The sequence below is a fragment of the Sapajus apella genome, unplaced genomic scaffold (assembly GCF_009761245.1).
Source record: "Sapajus apella isolate SASKATOON/1434 unplaced genomic scaffold, GSC_monkey_1.0 scaffold3, whole genome shotgun sequence".
NCBI lineage: Eukaryota > Metazoa > Chordata > Mammalia > Primates > Cebidae > Sapajus > Sapajus apella.
The window spans coordinates 27,632,492-27,649,482 of NW_022436943.1; the positions used below are offsets into that span (position 1 = coordinate 27,632,492).

Here is a 16,991-nt window from a genome sequence, read left to right on the forward strand (position 1 = left end):
CAATTTCTGTTGCTTACAGCTGAGAACCCTGACTGAAAGAGCATCTGTAACTCTCTACTCAAAACAACTGACCATCTGTCTTCCATTCTCCTCACTTCCCTGAGCTCTCCCTGAGGTCATCAGGGAGACTCAACTGCACAATCTCTCAGGCTTTTCTTGATTCTACACCCTTTTCTGGTGGAGAAGTATGCAGAGGACATGGTTGACTCAAGAAATCCTGCAAGGAAGGAGCCAGGGAAATAAAACCTGACTTCAATGTGCTGCCGCAGACCCTTCCCCTCTGAAGCTAGCGCCTCCCATTGGTCAAATCCCACTAGAAGCCAGTGGGCAAGAGAGCCTGTTGACATGTGCATTCAGGTCAATTTCCCGGGACACAGAGCAGGGTAGGGAGAAGGGGAGAGTGAGACTGGAGGGGCAGAAGAAATATATCCAGCAAGCAGGGTATGTATATTGTCTTGCTATGGGTCCCTAGAAACAGAGTCTGAGATGGAGATTTTGTGCAAGTAACTCCTAGGGGCATTCCTGGGAGGAGAGTGTGAAGGAGGAAGGCAGAGAAGCAGGATGGGGCAGGATGAGCTGGGCAAAGATGTGGTTTCAGGATTAGTCTAGCCTCAGTCTGATCCTGTGGGTCACTTTGTAGTTAAAGGATAGAAATTGCTTAGAAGCAAAGGGGCTGGGCTGTTGTAACCACTCTCTCCACCAACATATAGTTTTAGTTGGTCATTAGCATGGACTGTCACTGATATTAATATGATCGGCAAGGCTTCTTCTGGTAAGGGGGCACCCTTCAGCTCAGGGCAAGCCTTAGGAGAAGAAGCCAGGTGAGCTGTTAACCAGCAACATCCACTACAGCTGGGGATGGGTGCAGGGTCAGGTGTGTGGGTCTGGGCAGGCACTAATAGCATCTGTTGGAAGGACAGAAAGCTCTGTTCACAGGTGCAGGGAAGGAAAAAATAACATTCTTTCCACTCTTAGTTCTTAGCTGTGATTAGCTGTGTAATGAAAAACAGATTAATAAGAGAAAAGCAAACAGAAGCTTTATAACATGTATATTTTACATATACACGGGAGATATCTAGGCAAATGGGTAAATCTCAAAAAAGTGTCTTGGAATTCCAGCACATGTAGGATATTAAACAAAAACCAGTAAATTTTTAGAGAAGTGACAAGACAAAGGAAAAGGACTTTGAGTCTCTAAGAGTGAAAAATTATGGGAAGGCAGATAGACAGTAGTAAAGGCTAGGGAGTAAAGCTTGTTAATGTAGATTCCTCTGGTGCCCTCTCCAGGCTGATTGGGTCTAAATTTGTCTTCAGTGATCAATCTTTGCCTTTCCTGGTAGAGAGGGGAGGAACTCTTTCCTCTTGTTTAGTGACCACTGAAAAGTAAATTTATGTCCTACTTTTAGGCAAATGGCAGGGGGAGGGGTTGGTGGGAGGTGATGGCAGATAACCTTTTGTAACTACTTCTCCATTGCCTTCAGCTTAAAATAATCCTTATGCCAAAGTGGCATATTTTGGGGTGGCATATTGTGGTCTCCTACACAGGACATATCTCTGGGTGAGGAGGTAAAAAAAATTACTTTTCCTTTGTGTTTTTCTGAATTCTAAGTTTTCTAATATTGAGTCTGTTTTTCAGAACTAGAAAATGAGTTACATCCATGCAGCAAAAACACCTGGTTTGTTACAGATAAAAGTTACGGAAAATGACCTTATATTCCTGACCCATTGGGGTGTCCTCCTGACCACCCTGGGCATTATGACCCCTGCTCACTGTTTGGCAAATGCCAGTCCCCCAAGCTGGCCCTGCTTGTCACAGAGCTTCTCTGTTTCATCATAGTCAGTAAGCCAGTGGCTTAGCACTTAGCTGGATGTGTGACTCATAAATCAGGAATGCAACCAGTTTGGCTAATGGAGAGGGTGCCAGAGGCAGGGACAGGCTGTGCCACCAATAATCAGTGCAATATGTGTGCAGGCACTGTTAGGACCTTTAGATATGGTCTCACTTAATCCTCATGAAGTATTATCCTAATTTAATAGATGAGGAAGTTTCTAGACTGGGGGTTAAGAAACTGAAGCTGTAATTTTTGTTTGGCCACCAATGAGAAGTGAAAACTCTAGACCAAATGATGGAATTTTAAATTGTGTTTCTAGGAGCCCTGAGGCTCAGCAAAGATGCCAGGGATAGGAGGGACTTCTGAGAGGGAAGGACTGGCCATTGGCACCTCGGCCATGGCAGCTCTGCCTTGGTCTGTTCCATGGGTTGGCGGGGATGACTTTGTGAATGTGCAGCCAGTGCAGCCTCATGGGGCCTGCTGGGCTCACAAGGGGCCCTGTGCTTAGGATCTAATGCTCTGCAGGCACTCCCTTGAAATCCTTCATAATGTTGCCTTATTAATGTGTGTTTTACAAGTAAATCCAATGGACAATGGAGCACGTGCCCAGATGTGGAGCTCTAAATCATGCTTGGCCCCACTTTCTGCCACCCTGAGATATGTTCCCTGCTGCCTGCTCTTGATTCTGGTGTGTTAGGCCTCTGCTTGCTGCCCAGCTGCCCTCCTCCTGAGTCAGAAACTGGATTGCATTGCAGGGAGAAGGGAGCTATGTTTCATGTCCTTCAACCCCCAAAGGAAACTGGCCATGGGCGTGGGGAGGACTGGGGTCAGATGTGCCCTTTGAAGTGTTACAGGGAATGACAAGGGAGTGGCCACCCCCATCCATGCTGGCAGCATCATGGTGCATTCAGTGGATGGCTCAGTAGGGGCCTCTTACCCACCTTCGACCCAGGTACCAAGTCATGATGCACATAGAAAATGGCAACATCTGAAGGCCAGGTGTGGGGCCTCACACCTGTAATCCTAGCACTTTGGGAGGCTGAGGCAAGTGGATCACTTGAGATCACTTGAGGAGTTTGAGACCAGCCTGGCCAACATGGTGAAACTCCATCTCCACTGAAAATACAAAAATTAGGCAGGCATGGTAGCACGTGCCTATAGTCCCAGCTACTTGGGAGGCTGAGGCAGTTCAGTTGCTTGAACCTGGGAGGAACCGGCTGCAGTGAGCCGAGATTATGCCACTGCACCCTAGCCTGGGCAACAGAGCAAGACCCCATCTCAAAAAAAAAAAAAAAAAAAAAAAAAGGCAACATCTGTATGGCACACTGGGGGAAACAGCAAGCAAAGGGAGCCCTGGCCAGCCTTCATTCCTACTCAGTAGCCCCAAGGGCTGAAGGCGTTTCTACCCTAGTCTTAGGAAATGGAGTCTCTACCTCGGTTTGTGCTTCAGAGGCCCCTTGTCCCTTTCACCCCGTCAGCCCCACCCTTCCCACAGAGTGAGTTATCCAGGGGCCAAGGGGATGTACCTACCAAAGCCTCAGCCCTCCTTCAGAATTCATTGTGCTTTTTTTCTCCAGTCTGTTACAGACAAATATGAGGTCCTACTGTGCGTGATTAATACACAACTCACTCCACTCGCGACTCACCACATGAGTTTAAAAGCACTCAACCCTCAACCTAGTGTGTACCCTGTTCAGTCAGTAAGTTTAATCAGACAAGTTTGCCCTTGGATGTTCTGTCAATGTCAAGTTGCTGTAAAAATTTCTAAATGTTTGCACTCAGTTCTTATGTGTATCCCATAGCAGACAGTAACAACAGTTTGGTTCCTGGAGGACACTGAGTAACACTATTCTAGACTCTTCTGTGAGTGCTGGGACCCTAGAATCCAGTCTGAATCACACCAAATCCAAACCACACTAAGCCTGCTTCCACGGTCTTCATGGGCCTCTTTTCCTTATCTCTTCTGCAGGTGTACACTCCTCTAGGCCCAGGCTGTTTGCAGGGAGGACTGGGCAGAGATGAGACGTGTGCTGTGGTGTTCATACACATGCATCTCAGGCCTCTTTAGGTACAGGATGGAGAACAGGTGGGAATGGGAAGAGAAGGGGACGGGCTGTAGCTGGTGGAGGAAGGAAGCCACAAGGATTTGGGGCAAGTCCAGCTGCAGGAGTTCATCTCTCTGTTCACCTTGAATCCATCAGAGCACTGCAATGTGCTGAGGCTTACCAGTCAGGGAGCTCTGGACCAGATATTTTCCACTGTGACTTTCAATGTTTTGAATTCTGATATCTATCCCATGGTCACAGTTGAGAGCTCATTAGCATTTGGCAGAGCAAGTGGGTGACACATGGATAGGTGTCCTGTGGACACTGCCATCTCACTCTGTGGGAACTGCAGTCTTAGCAGCTCTACCAGTCAACACCCTCCCGCCCTTGATACACAAAAATACACTGTGCTTCTGATGCCTGCCCTATGGCAAATAATTTCTCAACACCCAGGGAAAACATTTTGTTTTTCTTTACGTTTGATTAAAAGCAAGCCCAGGCAAATACCCCAAAGGAAAGAGAAACAAATGACTTTACAATTAAAAAAAAAAAACCTACACAATTAGTCAATAGGCATATAAATAACATCTTTAGTAATCAAGAAGCATTAATCCAAGCAATGAGATACTTTATTTTGCTTCTTAAATTGACAAAGATGAAAACCAGAAAAGAAAATATTAAGTATTTGTGAGGATTTGGGGAATATTGGTGTCTTATATACCATTGGCAGATGGTCAATAGAAGAAAGACTTACAGAGGTAAATTTGAGACTATATTGAAAAGACTTAAAAATGTGTATATTCTTTGAAATCTTGAAAACATTCATAGTCTTCTTACGAAACAATGTTTTCACAAGATGAATGAAAAGTTGATGTCAGTCTCACTCATGATTTTTTTCCCCCTCTTTTAAAGCTGTTCTTGGTATCATTGATGTTCTGAAACTTCACTAAGGTCTGTCTTAGGTTGGGCTTCTCTTTTTATTTATCTTGCCAAGTACTTGGTAGCCTACTTCAAGTTGAGGTTTCACATCTTTCTGGTTCTAATAAATCTTTATTTATTATTTCTGTGACTACTGCTTCCCTTCAGTCTTCTCTAGCCTCTTATCTAAAACTCTTTTTAGATCAAGGTTTAATTTACTGGGTTTCTATCCTGCATTTCCTAATAATGTTTAGCCCTCTGTGCTACCATGGAGAATTCCTTAACCGGCCCTTTCAGCTCACTAAACTGCTCTGTCTATCTTGTTATTCAGCTTCTCTGTTGAGGTTTTTTTCTTTCAGCATTTAAGATTATTATTTCAGGTATCTCTGATTGAACCTTTTTGGGTCACCCTTGTCCTCATTTTGTGGTTATATTATCTTCATTTTTCTGAGCAGACTGACTATTCTTATTGAGAATTCTTTTCTGAATACCATATTAACTCCATTTCTTTTGAGCTCTCCATTGGAGAGTGAGCTGTCTCTTTTTTATGATGTTGGCCTTCCTCAAATGTTTGCTCATTCTTGTTTTCATACTGATTTTTGTAACTGAAGTTTCCTGCTAGAATGTCATCTGCATCTATTTGAGAGATCCATTTGGAGAGCAGGGATGGAAACTACTATTGCCCTAACTCTTGGCACTATTTTCAAAATGCCAGTCTTCTCAATGTGGGTTTTTTTTTCTTTCAGGTGTCTCCAGCTCCCAGGAGCACTGCCTTTCTCTCTAGTCCCTGCCCCTCACAGACTCCTCTATTGTTGCTGACTGCCCTCAGCAGGTAGAGGAATAGAAAAGTCGGGCTACCTGGCTTCTCCTCACCTCCCTGTAACAATGGCAGAGACTGTCAGCTTCCGGCATCATATTTGGCATCCCTGTCATCCTTCCTGGGCCACCTTTTCTCTTTCCATTAAGATTCTTTTCATCCTTTATTAATTCCTCAGTATAGTTCTCCTCCTTTTCAGTGAGGCTATTTACTTAAACTTCATTCTATCATATCTTGGCATTTGTTATAAAAGGCACACATACTCCGTCCAACACTTTGAGGTGGAGCTACTAAAAAAAAATCTCCAGCCAGGCTTGGTGGCTCACGCCTGTAATCTCAGCACTTTGGGAGGCCGCGGCAGGCAGATCACTTGAGGTCAGGAGTTCGAGACCAGCCTGACCAACATGGTGAAAATCTGTTTCTACTAAAAATACAAAAAATTAGCTGGGCGTGGTGGCGGGCACCTGTAATCCCAGCTACTTGGGAGGCTGAAGCAGGAGAATTGCCTGAACCTGGGAGGTGGAGATTGCAGTGAGCCAAGATTGCACTACTACACTCCAGCCTGGCGACAGTGTGAGACTCTGTCTCAAAACAAAACAAAACAAAACAAAACTCTGTATTGGCCAAGCATGTTGTCTCATGCCTGTAATCTCAGCACTTTAGAAGACTTAAGTGGGAGAATTGCTCAAAGCCAGGAGTTCAAGATCAGCTTGGGCAACATAGTGAGGCCCTGTCTCTACAAAAAATATACAAAAATTAGTTGGGCATGGTTACATGTGCCTTTAGTCCCATCTACTTGGAAGGCTGAGGTGAGAGAATGGCTTGAACTCATGAGTTTGGGGCTGCAGCAAGCTATGATTATGCCATTACACGCCAGCCTGGGCAACAGAGCGAGACCCTCTATCTAAAAAACAAAACAAAAACCCAACCTTTATATAACTTTCAATCCAGTAATCCCACTTCTAGGATTTTATCCCAAAGAAGTAATTTAAAATAAAGCTTTAACCACAAGGCATTTCATCACAGGAAGATTTATTATGAAAATGTGGAAACAAATATCCAAGTAGAGGGGATTAGTTAAATAAATGATGACACAGACGTGAAAAATAATATGGCAGAATATTTAATGGCATAGAAAAAAGTCATCAAGATATCATTAAGTAAAATTTTCATGTTATGAAATTGTTTAAAATCTCATTTTTGTAAAAAGCATATATGTTCTTATAGAAAAGGGTACCTCTGCCTGGTGGGATTTCTGGTGATTTTTATTTTTTTTATTTTGACTCTCTTTTTCTCTACCATCTTGGGATTGTTTGCAACATCTGCCACGTGCAAGCTTTTGGTTCCATCCTCTGCTTACCTCCCCCAGGCGTGCTGGAAGATGGACTGTCCTCCAATGGTGCGCCCCGATCTACAGCCCCAGGTGGAATACCCAACCCAGAGAAGACGACGAACTGTGAGACCCAGTGCCCGAATCCCCAGAGCCTCTCCTCAGGCCCTCTGACCCAGAAACAGAATGGCCTTCGGACCACAGAGGTACGTTTGCAGCCACAGAATCAACTGGGGACTAGAGAATGGGGGTGGGGCTTGCTTCAGGGCAGAGTCACCCAGCAGCTGTGTCCAGGGAGGGACCAGGGATGGCTCACCTTGGCAATGAAATTTCTCTACCCCACCCATGTAAAAATTGCTGCAAACCCCACCCCAAAACCCTGCCTTGATGATTGCTGCTTTTTGTTTGCATGTTTATGTTTGCTTAAGTACAGTTTTATTCAAGGATCTTGTCTTCTGCGGCCACTGTCACCATGTTGATGGTGAGGACTGTGCTGATTAGAGGAACCAGTCTTAGGCCAGGCAGCCGGCTTTTCTCAGGGGTTTGCAGGGTGGGGAGTGGGTAGAGGAAGGAATGAGAAGACCAGAGTGGTTAGAAACAAGTCTGACATTTTACTCAGGCCTTCCAACTAGGTGGGCAGTGGAAGGGCCCTCAAGGGTGGCGCTCATAGCAGAATGTGGTGACAGCATCATCCCCAGACTGTTGGAAGAGGCAGGGCAGTTATGTCCCTGGACATGGCTGGCAACCTTTCTTTTCTCCCAGAGCTATTGTTGGGAAGCTCCTCTTCTGGGTACAGGAGGGGCAGTCCAGAACGAGCACTCTCAGTAGGCTAGGCTCAGGGCTCTGCAGTCTCTTCCTCTTCTACACAGTTCCTCCTTCTGACTTCCTCATCTTCCCTATGCCCCACCCCCTTCAAAATCCACTGCTTACCCTATACTCCAAACCCATTTTCTCCTATCCTTCTGTCAAAATGATACCAAACCAGGCTCATTCAGTTTGTGGACAGCAAACCAATCACTATGACAATGGGTTTTGCAAAAAAGGAAGTTTATTCATGAGGCAGCCAAGTGAGGAGGCAGAAGAACAGATCCCAAATCTGCCTCCATAAAGATAGGATTTAGGGCTATCTACGGGATAAAGTAGCGGGGTAGTCTAAGGCACGGGGAAAGATGATTGGCAGTGGGGGAAAGTGAGATAATCAGTGTTCTGCGCTTCCATAGTCATGGTTCGTGGCTGTTCACATGATTTATGTTCAGAAAATAGCTGTGTTTGTGTGATCTTCAGGAAGAGTTTTGGCCTTCTGACTTCAAGAGATCATCTCTTGGGCATTTCTACAACCCAGTTGAAGGGTCAATGATCTCAACTGGCTTTAACTGGACAAGAGCTAACCCCAAGTTCCTGAAAAACAACTTTTAGCAACTGTTAACAATGGTGATCTATAGATCAGATAAGTAGTTTGTAAGGAAGCTAGTGGATTGGTTAGCTAAGGGACTTTTAGCTCTATAGGTGTTAAGATTAACTAGAAGTAAGTGATTAAAAGCAAGCAATGCAGGTTAAGTTTGGTAGGCTTAATCAGGTTAGCCCCAGTTCCAAAACTTACTGGTCCTGTCCCCTTGGGCCAATGCCACCTATTTTCTGAGAATACAACCCATTATCTAGTTATGGAATTCTTGCTCATATCAGTGAGTTGCCTCCCTAAGTTTTGGTCAGAAAACCTGTTGCAAATTCATCTCTAAAGCTTATTAACAAAGGGCCTTTCAGAAATCAGTTAATCTGTCAGAATCTCAGGTTCATTATCCACACAATGGAAATAATATCAAAATGAGTGAACAGATGGGCCTGCTCTCTATAAACTGGGATGTAGATAAGAATGGCAGTAAGGATTAACAGGGGACAGTTAGGCACGCAGTGACATAACCCACTTAAATGAAGCACTAATGGTGGCCCTGCAGACACTGGAGAAGGTAATGGGGGGGTGTAGATTTAAGGGTTGTGGTGTGCTTCCTAGGGTTCTGTATTGTCTACTTTGCCTGTGCATAAGCTGGCCTTCTAGAGACCTAATCATCACTGTCATCTCTCAAGACAGCCTGGACCCACAGAACTATGTTCAGAAGCTTGGTGACTGTTCTACTGTAGGCTCAGATATTTTTCTTCTAGTCTCCTCTGCATACTTGTACCCCCACCCTCTGAGCAAGGATGGACTGTGGTCAAAAGGAACCAGCTTTGCCTGCTGGATGCATGATCCATGCACTTGTTTCCCCACCTGACCCCATCATCCATCACTTTAAAATTGTGTTTTGCAGTTTACAAAGTGCTTTTAAGTCTACCGGCTCTTTAAGTCCTCCCAAGAGCATTGTGAAATAAGTATTATCACATTTTATAGATAAGAAAACTGAGGTTCATTTGGTTGTGTTACATGAATAAGGCCATATAAGTGCTGGAGATGGATGTTGGTAACTTTAAATTGAAAAAGGTGGCTATTAAGAAGACAGAACATAAGAGCTTCAAGTACTTTTTAAAAACGAATAGTGTATTAGTCAATTGTTGCCTCAATAATGCTGTATAACAAAAAACAGCAACATTCAGTTGCTTGAAACAACAACTCCTCCCCACCCCCACCACTGCCACCATGGTCAGCTGTAACTTAAATAGGCTCAGCCTGACTTTTCCAGGGCTGGCTCAGTCTGTTCTATACATATTATTCTGGAAACCAGGCCAAGAAAGCATCAGCTTTCTAGGGTATATTCTTATGACTATGGCAGAAACCCAAGGGGGCAAAACCAAACGACTTGAACACATTTCATGTCTTTTCTCACATCATACTGAGCAATATCCCATTGGCCAAAGCAAGTCAAATGGACAAGCCCAACTTTAAGGAGGGAAACATACTCTGTCCAAAGTGGAGAGAGAGCAAAGAATTAGGAGCAATAACACAGGCTACCACATATCACATACATACACAAAGAAATGCAACTCATAACTTTAACAAATTCTTACAAGGTGGCACATCTATGTAACCATCACGCACATGAAGACATAGAACATTGTCACCAGCTCACACATCCACAATGTCACCATACTTCTCACTTCTAATATTATAGATCAGTTTGGCTTATTTTTGAGACTTTTATAAATAGAATAATACAAGTGTGAGCTTTTTCAAGTCTGGCTTCTTTTGCTCAACATTATCCTTGTGAAAATCACCCATGTTGTTCTGAGTTGCAATAATTTTCTCATTTTCATTGTTATGTATATTTCATTATATGAATACACTGCAATGTAACCATTTTACTTGATGGACATTTGGGTTGTTTTCAGTTTGGGGCTATTGTGAACAATACAGCTTTTAATGTTTGTGTAAGTTTCCTTTGTGGACATCACTTCTTTTAGGAACATGCCTAGGAATGGAATTGCCGGGTGATAGGACAGGAGTATATTTGACTTTAACAGATATTGACAAATGGTTTTCCAAAGTGGTTATGCAGCTTTATATGCTTTATGACTGAGTTCCAGTTACGGAACAAAAGACTTAAAAATCAGTAAGTTGTGCTCAGCCCGTCTTCCTTGTGGTAGCAACTATTTATTTATTTATTTATTGACAGGGTCTCATTCTATCACCCAGGCTGGAGTGCAGTGGCTTGGTCACTGCTCTCTGCAGCCTTGACCACCTGGGCTCAAGCGCAGCCTCCCAACTAAGCGCGCCACCATGCCCAGCCAATTTGTTAATTATTTGTAAAGAGGAAAGTGTACTATGTTGGCCAGGCTGGTCTCAAACTCCTGAGCTCAAGCAATCCTTCTACCTTGGCCTCCCAAAGTGCTAGGATTATAGGTGTGAGCCACCACACTCAGACAGTAGCAACTATTTATTCGCATGTGGTCTAGGTATGACATAGGGTGCTAAGCAATTTGTTATATTATCTGTTAATCCTCACAATAACTCTAAAATGTTGACATTGCTGTATCCAATTTACAGATGGGAATTGAGACTCAGATATAGGTAGGGAAAGCAAGCCCCCATGCCCCCCCCCCCCCCCCACACACGCACACACACAAATTCTGGAAGCTCATGTGACTTTAAAATGGGAGGCAGAGGCAGCTCCCATAGGGCTTCAGCAGGAGTGGAAACTGCCACAGGGGAGTGATGACCACACACACCTGCCCAACGCAGCACCCCTGGGCAGATGATGCATATCAATGAGCAGCCTGGGCAGCTTTTGTTTTCATAATTAAATGAACATGGCTATAACTATTTTCAAAATAAGATCAGGGAGCAGATAATTTCAGTTTTAAGGGTTCACGTTTAAAAGTTCATCGGTGGTCTTTACATCCTGAGACTTCACCAGTCACTGGCCATCCTGAGTCCCTCAAAGGCCAAGACAAAGGTTTTCTGTCTAAAATGTTAGTTTAGAAGCTTAGTTTACCTGTGATTGATGCTTCTGTCTACAGAGCTATCTCATACCAACAGTCAGGGAGGCTCTCAACTGCCTACTATTTGCCCAAAGAAAATACTTTTCTTTCTATTCCCTCCTGGGCCTTTGATATACTGTCTTTTCCTAGTGTGTCTCTTAGACACGCAGATAATGCAGATGCTGCCTCACGTTTAAACTGCTTTCCCCAGGGTGATGGGGCAGCTCACGTTGCTTACAGCTGAGAGCAACAGCACCTCGTTCAGAGCCCTCCACTTCATGTCCCATCAAATAAACCATACCTTCCTTTTTGTCAGTTCCCTCCGGTTCCCCCCACCTTATGTCTGGTGTTAATAGGTGTTAACTGGCAAGAAGATTGTGGCAAAAATGATCTTTCACAAATTGGAACTGACTGTCTCAGTGGGGAGCTCTTTCTCTTTCTCCGTTACACCTTGATTTCCCCAGTCCTTTGGGGCCTTACTGACTCCGCAGTGTCTGATAAACCATTGGCTTGGTCTCCTTCATCCAGCTCCCTACCTGAGCTCCACAAACAACACGAGAGGCAGTGCTGTATTTGCTTGTCTTCACCGGCTGGTTAGTTTTTCAGGAACTCTGGGCTGCCTCCAAACATTTACTCTCTAACCTGAATATACCATTTCCTTGGGCTTAGGACTCTTGTTTTTCTCAGCCCCTTCTTAAACTACCTCCTTAAGTATTCAGCTGCAGTAGAAATGTGTATGTGGCTACAGCTGAAGTAGAAAAGGCTCTGACATGTGGCTGGCCTTGTAGGGAACCCTCCTGTCTTCAGAAGCTGTGTATTTTCAAGTTGCTTTCTTATTCTTGGCAAAGTGACTGGACCATGCTAAAGGAATTAGCAGGGGGACTGATTCTCAGCTAAGGAGTTTTCTCCTCCTCCCCTCCCTCAGTGTCTGGTCAACAGGCAAGGCCTGGCCCAGTCTAAGAAAGATAGGTGAAGGCCCACATAGATAGGAAACCTGATCAAGGAAGGAGGTTAGGACCAGCCCAGGAGTTCTCCCAGATAACATTAACGTGAGACATATCAAGGAAGTTTGGGAAGTAAACATGAGTCTCTTCTAGCAAAACAAAACCAGGACATTAAAAGGAGGGAAAGAACAACAGAAACCTCTGGGAAAAGCTGTTAGGAGGGCACTCTGGTGTACTCTCTAGCACAAGTCTGGGAAAAGGAAGGAATTTGGCAATCCAAAGATGAGCACCTACTTACTGGCTGCCACCTCTTGTAGAGATTTGCAAGACTCGGCATTCATCTAAGGGTCTGCGGTCAAACCAGTTCAACTAGAAGGCTCTCAGGGCAGAGACCGCCTTATTTTTCTTTATAGTCTTCCCTTGACTCCTGAGCCTACTTGAGGGTTATATACCTAACAGGTACTCACTACCTACGTGATGATTGAATGAGACAGCCTAGTCATCACTCAGATTAGAAAAGGTTCCCATGGCTTCGACCCCACCCATCCCGACTCTGCACCACCATCCTGTGATGACTGCTCTGTGGGAGCTCAGTTGCTTTTCTAAAGCAGGTTCTGCTGCCTTCCTAATGTCTGATCTTCTATCTGAGGTTCAAATTGAAAAGTAACTCCTTTTGGCACTTGATACAAACTCCTAGACGGAGTGAGTGTAAGTGTAGATGGGGCAGGGGGCTGTGGTCTGCATAGGATATGCTCCAGGCTTGGAGGATACTTGAGAGTTTTATCTGCAGCATGGTCTGACCCTTGTCTTCTGAGGCTAGCAGCTGGACCTTGGTGGAGTTGCTATGATCAAATATCCCGACTGACCTTGCATTAATGCCGTACAAATTCACAAAGCAGCAGCAAATAAATTCACAGAATTTGAGAACAATTAGGATGCATTATTGTGTATCTTCCTTTCATGAGACTTGTCTGAAGAGAAGTCAAACATCTGGAGTTGCAATTGATAAAGCTCTAGTCTTTAATCTTTTGGGAAGGAGTAGGGGATGAAATAATGTTTTAAAGTGCCTACAAAGTGCCAGACACACTATGACATACTTTTTAACCCTCACAACTCTAAAAGATAAGCAGCAGCATTTTCTACCTGGGAAAACAGAGGCTCAGAAACTAGGTATCTGGTCAACATGGTCCAGGGAGTCATGATTTGGCTGTGTTCGAATTCAAACCCAGGTCTGTCTGCTTCTAAGCCCAGGTTCTTTCTTCCCATTATCTGAAACTTAATGGTGGATAATTTAGAATGAGCTTTGGCAGAGTTGTGAGAGGTGGGATATGAAACCTGGGGCCACCATCTTTAGTTTTACTCATCACTAATACTGACATTGCCTTTGAGCTAATTGCGTTTGCCCGAGTGGTTTCAGATGCCTCATTGAAAAGTGAATACAGTAACATTCCCACCTGTCTCTCCAAGATGGTGCAAGGAATGATTAATCATGGACATAACTGAATTCTTGTAGGAAAGTTCTAGGACACTGAGGCAGGGCAATGCACACAGTTTCTGTTCCCGGAAGTTTGTCTTTCTTTTCTTTCTGAAGATTTATTTTCACACATGTGTTCATGGTCAAATTATTTATTGAGTGTCTATTATGCGACAGGCACTGAAGTAGAGTCTGGGATATTATAGTGGACAAAACAGGCTAGATCCTTACTGTCTTTAAGTTTACAATATGAGGAGGAAGTAAAAAATAAGTTAAAAAAATAAATCTATAATTTAAACTGTGGTTGAAGGCCAAGAAGGCAGTAAAGAATATAGGGAGAGAGAATAACAGAGCCCTATGCTTGTATATGCCTGGAAAATCCTTGCAACATTCCATAAGAAATTATAGGCCATAATTATCTCTGGGAAAGGCACTAAAAGCCCTTCTCTTTGAATTTCTTTTTGCCATAATTATGTCTTCCTTTTATAATTAAAAGTACTACGTATACAGAAAAATTGGTGTCTCACACATCATCATTGCAGAAGTCGTGCTTTTATTTGTTGTCTGCAAAGAACTATGAAAAGGTTTGTATAATCCCTTGTTAGGTACAGCTGTATTTGTGACATTCAAGCAAAGCTGAGAACATCTCTATTTCCATTTTTGGGGAAAAGTGAGAAAAGGCTGAGCAAAGGTAGCTGCAGTCTTGAATCCAGGTCTCTAGGGGCAGCCAAGCTGTCCCAGCCTCCACAGGGAACGGGCTGATTATTGACACCTGAACCCCAAGATAAACAAGTCCATCTGGGTCGGAGACTGCCAAGAGTTTATCACGGTCAATCTGGTTACCCTTGAGAAATGGCAGACTACTTTTAATTAAAGAGGCATATCAAGAAGACTAAAATCTATGATTCATGGGGTACTAAAGCTGCAGACATTAAAATGAGGCAAGGAAAGAGTTGAAAAGCTGTAAAACTAGGTGAGAAACTAGAGGTGGCCCATTAACAAGAGTCAATGGTGATAAAACTCACAAAACAAAAATGTTAGAAGTGGAGGCAGGATTGGCACAGCTGCATGATAAAAAGGTGCCAATTAGGCTCCTCTCATCAAGGAATTGGAAGCCATAAGTTTGTTTTGTTTTTTGTTTTTTTTTAAAGCCAGTAATCGCAATAGAAACATTTTCTTTTCCTGTCATTAAAAAGGGAGAGGGGTGTGATGTTAAATAAAAAGGTTTGGATGGCTGAAAAACTACATCAGAGGGGAAAGTATGTTGCATAAAGCATCACAGGCACTGAGGGACAAAATGGCATGATTGTTTCCTGTACTTATGTTGCTTTTCTTAGAGGAGGGTAAAACAACTCCTCCAATCTTCTAGAGAAATTATCTGGCATTATAGTTTTTTTTTTCCTCATCTTCCTCTTGTTTGGGCTTGAAAGCTAAGGTTTTAGAGTTACAATTAGATTGTGTTGATGAAAAGAGTCAACCTCTGTAAAATATTTGAAGCGATTTATTCTGAAACAAATATGAGTGACCATAGCCCATGACACTGCCCTCAGGAAGTCCTGAGAATATATGCCCATGGTGGTTGGGGTACAGCTTGGTTTTATACATTTTAGGGAGGCATGAGACATCAATCAAATACATTTAAGAAATACATTCGTTTGGTTTAGAAAGGTGGGACAACTCAAAGCGGGGGCTTCCAGGCTATAGGTAAATTTAAACATCTTCTGGTTGACAATTGGTTGAGTTTGTCTAAAGACCTGGGATCCATAGAAAGGGATGTTCAGTTTAAAAATAAAGGAAAGTGGAGACCAAGTTTTATTGTGTAGAAGAAGGTCTTAGATGGCAGACTTTAAAGAGAGCAGGTTGTAAATTTATCAGACTTAAAAGGGTGCCTGGCTCTTAGTTGATTATCTCTTGGATCTGGGAAGGAAGGAAGGAAAACAAAGGGGAAAAGGGATTCTCCACAGAATGTGGATGTTTCCCACAAGAGACTCTGCAGGGCAATTTCAAGGTATGGCAAGGAAATATATTTTGGGGTAAAACATTTTGATTTTCTTCCTTGTTATGCCAGAGTCAGACTGGAAAGTAAGCCACAATATGCAGGGTCAAACAAAACCCATCTGATGAGAATTTATGGTTTGTAGGGCATGATTCCCCAGACCCCTTAGAAAGGAATTTGGGCAACATAAAAAATCAGAGCTTAGTCCTCAATTGCCATGACTACTAATCTCTTGAACATCCTCACGGCTGCTTTTGGTTGGGTACCTTTCCGTTGATGTCTCAGATTTGAAAGCTTCTCTTTTATAAAATGTTTCCGAGAAAATGTATTGTTAACTAATTTGCTAACTTAAATGCAGTGTAATTATTTGAAAGTGGATTTGTTTATGGCTTGGAACCTTTTGAGCCCATATCATGGGAGTACAGAACTCTAGTTTGTCCTTTTCCAGAAGCACATCTTTTAGAGTTATTGTTGTTGCCATTTAGAAGTAGCAGTAGTCATTGTTTCAGTATAATGAGGCTTTAATTTGCTGTTTGACTGACATCATCCTTGTCCAAATAAAATTAAAGTTAATAGCTACAACTGAGGTGACTAGCAGTCCTAGTTGGCTGGGGCCTCCTGAGGAGGTTTCTGGGATATGGAACCTTTAGTTTTAAAACTCGTTGGCCCTGGATAAACGAGGAGAAGTTTGTAACCCTATCAATGTTATGTGGCATACTTAATTCTCTCAAAGAAAAGTGAAAAGCAGGCATTTCCTTCATTTTTCAGGTAATAGGACTGAGACTCAAATGTCAAAGCAACATGTCTTGTTGCAGCTAACTAGTGGCAAAGGCTTGCTCTATGCCCAGGTCTATCTGGCTCCAAAGCTTGTGCTCTAAACATTTCCACTGTGCAGGCTTATGAAATGCAGATTTAAGAAATGGCCCTATTGTAACTGGGATTATAATTTATATATATATCTGTGGCTGTTATAGGAATGACTACTTTGTACCCTCTTAAACAGGCTTAGAAATCCAACTGCTGGATTTTTGCTTAGATTTTTAAGCTTAGAAGCACAGATTGAAATAGAGAGCTGTGTATCATCTTTAATAGCCTTTTGTGAAATCTTACCAACAGTCTTCTCTAAAGAAAAGGATTTCTGCAGTTTGCAACATTTCCATTTCCATTCTGGAAAGCCCTCTTACCTCCCACCAATTTGAGAGGAATGCTACAGTCAATTTAGCTCACT

The 16,991-nt window shown here is 43.2% G+C and overlaps 1 protein-coding gene across 3 annotated transcripts in view; it reads left to right on the forward strand.

The window, feature by feature from the left end:
• BAALC (BAALC binder of MAP3K1 and KLF4) overlaps positions 1-16,991 on the forward strand; it is a 132,761-nt gene that overhangs the window by 102,470 nt on the left and 13,300 nt on the right. For 2 of the 3 annotated variants that reach the window (XM_032251464.1, XM_032251474.1), the window contains one exon: positions 6,982-7,148. The exons of the other annotated variant lie outside the window; for it this stretch is intronic. In XM_032251464.1, coding sequence (XP_032107355.1) covers positions 6,982-7,148 — 167 coding nt within the window. The remainder of the gene's footprint in view (positions 1-6,981; positions 7,149-16,991) is intronic. 3 annotated transcript variants of the gene reach the window in all.